This window comes from Parasteatoda tepidariorum, chromosome X1 (genome assembly GCF_043381705.1).
Source record: "Parasteatoda tepidariorum isolate YZ-2023 chromosome X1, CAS_Ptep_4.0, whole genome shotgun sequence".
Taxonomy (NCBI): Eukaryota; Metazoa; Arthropoda; class Arachnida; order Araneae; family Theridiidae; genus Parasteatoda; species Parasteatoda tepidariorum.
In genome coordinates, this window is record NC_092214.1 from 68,673,469 (window position 1) to 68,685,541 (window position 12,073).

General features: G+C 30.6%; 1 protein-coding gene across 4 annotated transcripts in view; it reads left to right on the forward strand.

Moving 5' to 3' along the window:
- LOC107451031 (BAI1-associated protein 3) overlaps positions 1 to 12,073 on the forward strand; it is a 344,805-nt gene that overhangs the window by 190,830 nt on the left and 141,902 nt on the right. For all 4 annotated transcript variants that reach the window (XM_071187328.1, XM_071187326.1, XM_071187327.1 and 1 more), the window contains exons 5-6: positions 3,626 to 3,692; positions 6,868 to 7,096. In XM_071187328.1, coding sequence (XP_071043429.1) covers positions 3,626 to 3,692; positions 6,868 to 7,096 — 296 coding nt within the window. The remainder of the gene's footprint in view (positions 1 to 3,625; positions 3,693 to 6,867; positions 7,097 to 12,073) is intronic.

Here is a 12,073-nt window from a genome sequence, read left to right on the forward strand (position 1 = left end):
TATGGCATTTTTTCTTACTTAGGCGTATTTTTCTTCTTAGATTATGGCACTTTTTTTCTTACTTACTGACAATTCAATGACTAGTTCAAGTATTTGACTGCTCATGAATATATGTTTTTTTTTTAAATTTTCTTATTTGATCAACTTTATATTTTATCTTCTTCAAAGTGTTCATTTTTTGATCAAAAATTACATTTCGCAATTTTTACCTTAATTTTAAAGTTCAGATTAAAAAAAATTCTGCAGCAATTTTCTTTTTACAACAAAAGTGCTCATGAAATTTCTAAACTTCTTTGGGACACTCATAACAGTTCTCTAAGTTTTTGAGTTTTTCGTGGAATTTTTTTACCATCCTTACAAAATAAACACTTTCCAAACTAGCATTTAAAGTAATTATTGCGAGAAAAAAAATCAGTCTTTGTGAGTATCATTAAATTTTAAGAAATGTTATTTAAAAAATGAGCTGTTAACTATTGCAGAGGGGTTCATCAGCATGAAATGATCCCTGTTCAGAGTGTACCCTTAACAAGATAAGTTTTAAAACTTTAAGTTTAAAACCCAAAGCCGCGATGGCTAAGGGGATAGAGCGTTCGCCTTCGAATCCCAGTTGATACGCATTCCGCATCCGGCTTGCAATGTCCACAGTGCTGACGTGAAATATCCTCAGTGGTAGACGGATCGTGGAATAGAGTCCTATTGCCGCTAGGCTGACCGTGGGTGGTTCTCGTGGTCTTCCTCTCCATGTAACGTAAATACGGGTTAGCTTCATCAATAAGTCCTCCACGAAGGCAAATTTCTCCCAATATTCGATCCAGGAGTTACCTTGTCTTCTGGATTGGACTCAAAATTATAAGGGTGCGGAGTTGAACATTAGTAGTCGTGAAACCAAAAAGAAGGTCGGCTGTTCAACGACGGTTATTAAATAAAATAAAGTAAAAAAAATTAAAACCCAAATTTTGTGTTACAATTATGCATATACAAGGTACCTGATGCATCGTTACGAATTAAAAGTTGAAAATTAAGAGAAAAATACTAAAATCAAAAAGCACCTTAAGTAAATGTCCAAAAAAATAGTTAAAATTTTTCCAAAAAGAAATTTGTTGATCGATAAGGGAATAATGTTTGCAGTTAATGTTACTTGAATTATTTTTAAAAAATATGTGTTTACAAAAAAATGAAAAATAACATTGAAATATTAATTTTTCGAAATTGGTAGAAAAAACGCTCTTGTTTCAAATAATTTGCCTTTTAAATTATAAATAATAATTAATTATGGTTTAACTATTCATAATTTCAGATTGTAAATACTTAATTTATTTTATTAATAATAACTTCAAATTAAAATGGAGTTTCAAAATTCGATCTAAAACTTGTTTGTGACAAAATATTATTTTTAAATAAAATCATTTTTAAAAAAATTACTCAACCTGTGTACCGTTACCCCTTTGGCTATGATCTCAAAATTTAAATTTAGTAACGGTTACCCAGGTTATTTAGTAGACAAATATCTAATGAATTACAGAAAACTTGTAACATTTAAAACTCATTTTTATTGCACCTCTAAATCTTCATAAAACATAATTTCACACATTTCCAAATGCTAACATGGGAATAAACATTTATACACTAATTAAAACAAAAATGCAACCTTATAACACTCAAGCATAACCTTCAATTACTACAGTTCAAAAAAGACATTTAAAAAATAAAAACTGCATTTAACATTACTAAAAACACAGACTTGGTTTATGATAACTATAACTCACACTTAAATACTGATTGTTCTCCTACACAAAAAAACACAACATCACAGTTCAGAATTTACGGTAAATGATTCCTCTAAAATGTTAACGAAATAAAATTCAAAGTTTTATAAGTACCAAAAAGAATTTACTATTTGCTCTCTGGAACCGCCCACCGGAATGGTAGATGAACTCATGGACAAACTCCTAGGCTAGGATCTCGAAATTTCTCCAGCTATTTTAACTTCAATTGGCTTAGGCATGTAGAAGGGGAACACCGGACGTCCAGCATAGAATCCTTCGGACTTGGCCCACCGTCTCGAGGATATCGGCTTTCGGCTAATCTTGGTAGTCCTTCCCGCTAGAGACTTCAGTTTAGCTTTCCCTAAGGTTACGATCCACCATCTCCGAGGTACTGTCACGAATCACTCTTTCAGCGGACAAACTCCGTATCCTCAGGATACTGCTCTGGTTAACTGCTTACTGCTACTGCTGATTACTACTGCGCTTAGCCACATTCATCGCTTCTCTTTTATCCTCCCTTCAACAAGGCGAAAGAATCTAGACTGACCTGTTTACCACGTCCAGAGTCATCCCGCATCCGGCGGACGTCAGAACCAAAAAAAAAAGATCCCTGAGAAAAACCGTCATAAACCCACTAATCCCCTATAGAAGTTATACTACCATCCTCTATAAATATTAATAAATTTAGTTACCCAGATTTCACCCCAAAAATCTCATTTTAAACGACTAATTCAAAATTTTTAAAAAATTTATCATTATTATGATTGAATTTAAACTTTACCGTAGTGGTGCCATCTACAGAAAAATAATCCATCTTTAAAAGTATTGAAAAAAAAACTATAATAAATTTCTATTTATTACAATACCATCGCCTCACCGAAAAAAAATTAAAATACTTTTAATTTTTTGAAACATTATAGCACTATTTGTTAAAACGACCTGGAACACTATCCAGAAACCAAGAAAACTAAATTACTGGTTTCACACAAAAAATTCCGTTTTTTCCTTTTCTCTAAGCTGTTCATAAAAAATTCCTACTTAAAGTTCAAAATCTCTAAAAGCACCACGCGGCTTTAAACCTACTCTTAGATCTTTATCACTAAAATCAAATCTGACCCTAACAATATGCATCTTGCAAGGAAACAGAAAAGAGTTAGTTATTTTAGTTACACCATAAATTGTGAAGTATGATCGAGATATACTTCCTTGGTGCAAATGACTGCACCAAAATTTGGTAAAAGACATAAAACTTTGACGGTGACTGTAAGCTGAACGATTTTTGTTTACTTTACAACTCGGCCTCGGGGTATGGGGACGACTAATGCATGTTGTTTCAGGTATCAACTTATTTAGGTAGATAAATGTTTTATTTGCATTAATTAAATTTCATTTCTTTTATGCTGACTTTTTAAATTTGATTGACTGTATAAAATTTTTAGAGGTATGTCATAAAATAACCTTCTTCCGGTAAATAGTTTTGTTCCGGTAAATAGCAACCTTAGCTTGCATTTGAGCGCTTTAAACATACCTAATAAAGGTAAAACTTTTCCCTGCCTTTATAAAAGAAAAAAACAAAGAATGAAAATCGGTGTTTTGTATCTTCAAAACACCTACTTTTGGTATAATCGTCTACTGATATTTGGATCTAGTGAAAAATACCAAACTATGGTAAAATTGACCTCCATTTCATGTAACCAGCAAATGAATTACAATTTTTGATGCAGCGTAGCTTGGAATTTTTAACAGTGTAAATGTTAAAGTCTGTGCACTGCCCAACAGAATATAAAATCAAATTCTCACAACGGAATTATTTTACCATATTCAAACGAACTGAATTCTTCTTATTTTCATTCTTTCAGCCTCCGATTCCAGTTCTAAACGTAACTGTGGTAGAAGCAAGAGGATTAGAAGCTAAAGATCCAAACGGTAAGACTTTTAAAAATAATTATGCGAAATGACTAAGTACAGTAATAAATTATAGTTTCTTATTCCATTTTAAAACATGGCCCTTCAAATTTACTTTAAGTGCATTTATTTCGAGCATAATTTTCTTTTTCTAAGAACTATCTTTTAATTTTGCTCCAAGTTTGTAAGCTTTTAATCATATTATAAGTACATAAAATTATAGTTTTTGCTCTAGAAATAAAAGTGGAAATTATTGCATTATTAATGAGGATATTAACATTCTGCGCTTTGTTTTACTTTTTTTTAAATATTTAAGTAATTCTTTTTTGCATTAAAAAATTGAATTATGTAACTAAATTATTAGTTAAGAGCAACTGAAGTCTAAAAACATCTTTTTGATATAGCGGATTGGAAAAAAAATACCGGGACATCTAACAAAATGTCAGTTTTAATTTGTCGTATTTTTAAATACGACTTTGTAAACTCTAAATATACATGCCATTTTCTCATCAAACCTAAAAATGTTTCATGAAAATTTTTATCACTTGTGAATTAAAAAATTGTTTGTTTCTTCTTAACCACAAAGTAATTGCCAGTAAAATATGCTGTTCATTTTACTATCGAATTAAAAGATGTCACGAAAAGAAAATTGCTTAAAAAGAAAATTGTTCAAAAGGAAAATTGTTTAATGGGAATCTGTAGGGCATATACCAATAATTCTAGAACTGACTTTTTTCGATGTACTTTTTCTTAGCATCTGACCAAGATATTGCTTCAGTTTTTTTTCACAGAATATTTACATATACATGCTTCAATGTGATGACTGTTAATATATATCTTTGGCAGAAAATTTTTAAGCAAATAATACAACTGAGAAACGACTTTAAAACTACTGAGAACTTCTAATTTTTTTAAAAAGCTTCATCAAAAATCTTTCATTACTCAAAAAGTATTCCTGTTCATATAACTGATACAATCTCAAATATCCCCCAAAAAATTTCAAAGTAATATCATAAGTAGTTTCTTAGGAAAGGTACATCAAACAAAGGTCAGTTTTAACATTATTGATGTATGACCTACCGACCCCTTAAAAAAAGAAATTAGATTCAAGTTAGGTTGGAGACGCATCTTAAACATACACTGGGAAAAAAGGATACAGTCAAAGTTAGCAGAATATGATAAAATTTATCACGATTTTAACTCTAAGGGAACATCTAACAGCTTGATAATTATTACCGAAGAGCTTTGGCAATGACTTTCGTAAAATTAACGATACAATTTTATAATCTGTGATAAAATTGGGTATTTTCTTATAACACCTTAGAGCATGGTATAAAAACCATTTATTCGGTTAAATTTACTTTTCAGTTTTGTATTTCTTTACTATATGTGTGGTAAGAAGAACTGCAAAGTAGAAAATCGGAACTTCCGGTTAACCTTTTTCCTAGGAACAGAAAAATTATGAATTGAAAGGGTTTAAATACCGTATATTTTGGTTTTTATTACCTAAATAATGTATTTTCTATATCAGAAATGCCATTACCATACAGTGTGATAATTTTACCTAACCTTTTTTCCCCGCGCATTAATACTATTAACTACAACATTATTTCATAACTTACAATCTGCTCGCTTTTATTGCCTAATGAGGAAAATAAAAACAGAACATATTAGTAACTTTGATCTAGTAATCGTATTATCGCCTACTAAATTGCAATTTCAATTGTTCTGGGCTTTAACTTCAAATACGTTAATTAGCCAGTGAAAATGATATTTTAAGTTACGAAATCAAACACAAAGCATACTTTAATTAAATAAACACACTCTTTTTTCGGATTTGGATTTTTGAATCTCAATATATGTATAACAGTAATATGGAAATATGCTTGTGATAGTTTCGACTCAATGAAATTAATTTCATTTTTTGCATGTTCGTAATATGTCTATTTTGCAATATCTCTGGGAATCAAACTTTTTACTCGCAATTATGAAACTCCTTATACAAAGATAATTTTATAAACATTATATTTTTAAATTCTTTAAATATTTTTAATTAATTAGTATAATTTATTTAATTAATTGTAATCATAAGTATACATTATAAATTATTTATAAATATCTGTAGGTTTAATACTAACATAATACTAACATAACAATATAATTAGTATATTATTAATAAAAAAATCTAAACTATAAGGTTAAAAAAAACTTAAAATGATGTAAAACTGTGTCTNCGGAAATACCACCGGATATATTCTTAAAATTGCATTTGCAATCTTTGGGTATTAAAATTATGTGTGAATTTTTATTGATTTGTTTGAAGTACTTTACCTTTAAGTTTCGCCAGAGATACGACGAGATACGCAAAAAGTGAAATTAAACTTAAAATTTCTAACCTTTCTACTGCTCTCCTAACAAAACTGTTGGGACGATATTCTCCAGATTGTTACTGCCTCCTATAAATTTTAGGAAAAATTTCCAAATATTGAAATTTTTTTTTTTAGAAATACGCTTTTGTGTTTGTTTTTGCAACTTAAATTATCACCTGGGGGAAAAAAATTAATTAGCATATTTAAGGTTAGAACTTCAAATAATTAAGAGAACTTTAAATGACAGGAAAATCTGATCACTAAATAAAAAGTTAAAATTTGTTTTGCTCATAGCGCAAGGATACATCGTAAAACTAATATACATTTGTTTAGATTAAATAATGTGAAATATGACAAGGTTACATTTTCTCATATGGGTTTTTAATTTTATTTTTATCTCACATAATATTTGACCAGCAAAATTTTCTTCTGCCTTGATAATTTCCGTTACAGGGTTTACATTATCTTGTCCAAAAATGATACTCCATAACTTTTCCAATAAAAAAATAGCAATATAGCAGAATATCTCTGCAGATTATCTCTAAAAATAGCATAACAATACCTCATTGAACAGAATTTTGTTCAAAACATAGTTGGATTTATAAGTCTAATATTTATACATATTTTTAATTTGAAAAACCTAATTTTAGGCAATGGTGAACAATGCATCGCTGCATCTAAGAATGCTAAAAACTGACACGCAGCGTTAATTTACCGCAATAAAATTTCCATTTTAATTTTATAAACTGGTTTTTCTTAGTTTAAAAAGTGTCAATTCAAATAAAATGTACCATTTCAATTTTGCCTTTTCTTTAAATTTCCAACAGGATTCAGCGATCCATATTGCATGTTGGGCATTCAAATCGATCCTGGTGAAAAAGCTGAAGGAGAAGAAATCAATTCTACTCGAAGAAGTTTTAAGAGATTTGCACCATCCATGAAAAGAAAAGAGAAGAGAGAACGTAGTAGTAGTGAAGTACTACCTGCTAAATTTATACGAACAACAACCGTTAAAAAAGCCACTTTGAATCCCGTTTGGAGAGAAAAGTTTCGTCTGTAAGTAATATTAAAGAATTTTACATTCTGTTTCATAATTTTATTTTCAAATCTTCAATACATGACACATTGCTTTAACAGTATGTTATAGCAATCATTTATTTATTATTTTCCTTTATACATTGATATGCCCCTTTGGGTACTTCTGTAACTTTTATTTCTATTTATTGTACATTTTCTGTAGATCAATAATCTGGATTAGTTATTGTTTTTATCTGCCATGTTATATAATATGATCTTGATCCAGACTGTAATCTTGACGTAAACCCTAAACAAATAGGGTGGGTCGTGTCACTATTCAAAAAATATACATTGATATTGTATTTTATTTATTCAGCCTTTTCACATATTTAAACGAACAGTTCAACGGATGTATGCTTCCTAGATATTCAACTCTATGTAATTTAAACTTTTCATTCAATGCAGAAGGCGTGAAAACTATTAAGTGAAACTTTATGATTGTCATACTTTCATAAAATTAAGTTCGGCGCTGAACTATATAAGGTACAAATTGACTGCAATCTTAATAGGGTGTTAAATTGAAACGCGCCTGGACCATGTTAGAGAAATTGCACCATATTAAATTTGGTGTATATTTAATTGATATTATGATTTAAACGCTCCAAAACTTGTAACAGAGAGAGACTTTGTAACTTGTAGAGTTCTTTTTCTTTTAATTAAATTGTATTTGTGTCCCATACATAAGAAGGTTTAAAAAAAAGTTACGTCGGTTTGCTTGAAGGCAATGATTTATTAACCAATCATACGTCTCTTGCTCGGGATCTGTTATTTTTGCAAAGCAGCAATCTGAAAATTGATTAAGAAGCTAACTTACACAGCACTAAGAAAAGAAGCTTGTTCAAAACTACCAGAATATCTTAAAATATACTGTGCTTTTGGCTATATGGGTACACCAAAAAGCTCGGTAATTTTCAACTGAAGTGCTTAGGTAATGATTTTGACAAAATTAACAATAAAATATGGTTTAATAACGCGAGGTAAAATTTTATAAATGGGGTAAAATTTGGCAATTTTATCATGAAACATTAGCTCATGGTAAAAAAAAAACCATTTATTTGGTTAAGTTTGCTTTTCAGTTTCGTATTTTTCACTAAGTGATTGGTCATAAGAACTATAATATTGAAAATCAGAATTTCCGGTAAACCACTATCATATATACAGATATATACCAAAATGTCGTTATCATAAGGTATGGTAATTTTACCGAAGTTTTTTTCGTGCGATATTAACTTACATTTAATCTTATTTGGTTGTAATGGGGCTCTCGCCTCTTAAGAAAAGAACTACATACTATGGAACCTTACTTTTAATCAGCTTTAAAAAACATAGCACAAGTAATTCCCTACTAATTATCTAATTTAAAAATCTAGCAGAAAAAAGTTCTTTGTAAACAGCTGAGTCCTGGCATGTATATTCTCTTATTATTTAAATTATTTTTAAAAAGTTATTATAAAATAAAGCAAATTCTGAGCACATTCGCTTAGTTTTTTTACTAAGAAAGACTTTTAAAATAAAAGTTCAAAATCTTTTTCTTGAAAAAAAATTTATTCTTTTTTCCTTTACCTTTTTCAAACATTGTTTCCTGTTACATTAATTAATAATTGCTAATAATCGTAAAATGATTAGTAAAATATCACCATCAATAGTGATTGTGATTAATGACTTCAGATGGTAATTTTAGTGTTGTAAAAATTTTTGTTTCGAATACTACGGCCATGCATTGTGTAATTAGATACAATTTATTTAAAGCTTTTAACAAGTTTTAAAATTCTTTTTTATGTTGAAACCGTGACGATTATTTTTTTAAAGAAAATCATAAAGAATTTTTTTTTAAATATTTTTTTGCCATTATTTTACAGAGAATAATGGAGAGGAATGAGCAAGGTAAGCACAATAGGAAGGTTTTAATTTTTAGTTTGTATCTTCGTGTTGTCATTGAACCACTCCATATGTTTCCAACGAACCTCCTACGATTTGCAGCATTTGTAAGGGAATTAAATAAATTTGCAGGTTTAGCATGTATTTTAACATTTATTTTTCGGTTACATAGAATAAGCTTCTGAAAATCCTTCCTCGGAAATACCACCGGAAGCAAAATAACTTTTTCATTGAGACAACTCAGATTGCTTACGAAATTTTGCAATCACCCAAGGCAGAGCCGCGATAGGGGATAGACCGTTCGCCTTCCAATGAGGAGAACCAGGTTCGAATCCCAGTTGATACGAATTCCACATCCGGCTTGCACCGACCACAGTGCTGACGTGAAATATCCTTAGTGGTAAACGGATCACGGGTCAGAGTCCCCTTGCCGTCAGGCTAACCGTAGAAGGCTCTAGTGGCCTTCCTCTCCATGCAACGTAAATGCGGATTAGCTCCATCAAAAAGTCCTCCACGATGGCAAAATTTCTCCCAATACTCGATCCAGGAGTTCCCTTGTCTTCTGGATTGGGTTCAAAATTACAAGGCTACGGAGTGGAGCATTAGTAGTCGTAAATCCATAAAATTGGGTCAGCTGTTCAACGACGGGTATTAAATAAAATCACCCAAGGCGAGCCGTGGGGGCTCAGGGGATAGAGCATTCGCTTTCCAATGAGGTTAACCTGGTTCGAATCTCGGCGAGGGCAGGTTGATTCGAATTGATGAATCGCTGGTTGAATCAGGCTAACAGTGGGAGGTTTTCGTGATTTTCCTCTCCATGTAACTCAAATGCGAGTTAGTTCCATCAGAAAGTCATTCACGAAGGCAAATTTCTCCTAATGCTTGATCCAGGAATTCCTTTGTCATCTGAATTGGGCTCAAAGTTACAAGAATACAGTGCTGAACATCGGCAGTCGAAGCCGAAAATTCGGTTCGACTGTTCACCCAAGGTGTAAAATCCCCCCAAAGGCATATTTTAAAGTCAATTTCCTTCTGCTGTTAGTTCAGATATAATGAATAACAAGAAAAAAAAGAATTTTTTTTTGTACAATTGTTAACTGTGAGTATGGCGCAGTGACTAAGATAATGAGTGTCATTGTGAAGGAATAAGGATCCAATGGCTGTGGCAATTTGAAGCCCATTTAACTTCAGATCGATGGATACCAGCTTGCTTGGCCGGTGTTTAATGCTAAACATTGTCACTGGTCTCGAAAATTTATTTTATAATTGGCGGCTGAAAGGCCGAGTCAATTTTGAGTTTACGACTATCAATGTTCAACTTCGTAGCCTTGTAATTGTGAGCCCAACCCAGAACTTCCAAATCAATCATTGGATCAAAGTAGCCTTCGTGGATGACTTTTTTGATAGAACTAACCCGCACTTGCGTTACATGGAGAAAAAACCACGAAAATCTCCCATGATTAGCCTGACGACAAGGGAACTCTAACCCTTGATCCATCGACCACGGAGAATATTAGACACAAGCACAGTGGTTAGGGAGAACCGGGAGCAGAACTAATTCTGGTCTCTGAATTTTTGACCCTTGAACTTCATGACCTTCTTGGCCCACAACTGTCTGCTGTTGGAAAGCTCTATTTTGTATTAAAATATACCTGCCCGTCGTGTAATTTTTGCACGAATTTAATTGAAATTAAATAGCCTACTTATATTCAGAAATAAAATATATAAAACTGATCAAAATTTAGTAATATAGAATATTTAAGTTTAAAACTTTTGATTACCTGAAAATTGCGTTTAAATAATATGTTTTCAAGCCTTTTTGAATACTTTTCATTTCAAAAGATCATTTAATTTTTTTTTATAATTAAAGAGCAGTATTTGAGAAAGTTAATTACTCCTTTCTTATGCATATATATTGTAAAATACATTTTGAACATAGCTATATATCTTTATTGCAAGCATATTTTAAACATCCAGAATTTATTTTGAAACAGATATTGAGTGATAATTTAAGAGCTTTTTTTTCTTTCAGAAATGATTAACTGGTATTTATTATTCCAGACATTAATCATTTTCTCAATGTAAATAGGCGTTAAAGAAACCAAAACTTCATATAAAAAAAAAAGCATTAAGATGTCGATATTAAATTAAATAGCTTAACGTAAATTCATTACCTTTATTGTTCGATTTTTTTCTATACTTACAAAGATATTAATTACTCATTCCATTCTTTTTATAATACATATTCATTTATGCATATTTTGGTATTTAATGAGTTTTGCTTGCGAGAAAAAGATTCCGCAGTTAAGCATTTATCTAAATTAGATTGCTATTTGCATTATAAGAAGAACTAATTAATTGATAATTAATAAATTTAATTTTAACTATTTTTTTCTATTTTTTCATTTTTTGCTTGATTTAATTAAATAACTTTTTTTATTAAGTTAATATTTTTCGCAATATTTTTGGAAATCGGTAATTTAATAAAATAGGCTTGATTAAGCAATTGAATAAAAGTTGCGCAAAATGATATTTTATTATATTAATTTATTAATATTTATACCATTTTTAAGTTGTTTTAGTTCTAAAAAAATATTTAATCGCTTATTATATTGTAGTATGTCTGTATTGTGTAGTCTCATAGCTTACATAACAAATCAGAACAGAGTGTTTGCACTGAGAAAAGAGTTCTGGTTACCGTATTGCAAGTTAATGACATTTCTCATAAAAAAAAAATTTAAAAAAAAATTTATTTTGTTAATGAAAACTAAAATATACGATATTTAAACCATTCATTTGGTAATTTTCCCTTTCATAGGGTAACGGATTATCAAATATTCTGGTTTTCAAAATTATGGGTCTCATTACCGCACATTTCATAATAAAAAATAAAAAAACTGAAAAAAACTGCTTTCACCTAATACAGTTAAACAACCAGAGTTTTATCGTACCAACTAGATCCACTTAATAATGCCACTTAGTTATTGGCAGCTGTGTGCATATTATAGCCCAGTGGGTTAATCTGACTAACCACCGAGTCCCACCTTTAACGCCACAATTTTTCCTCCATTTCCTTCT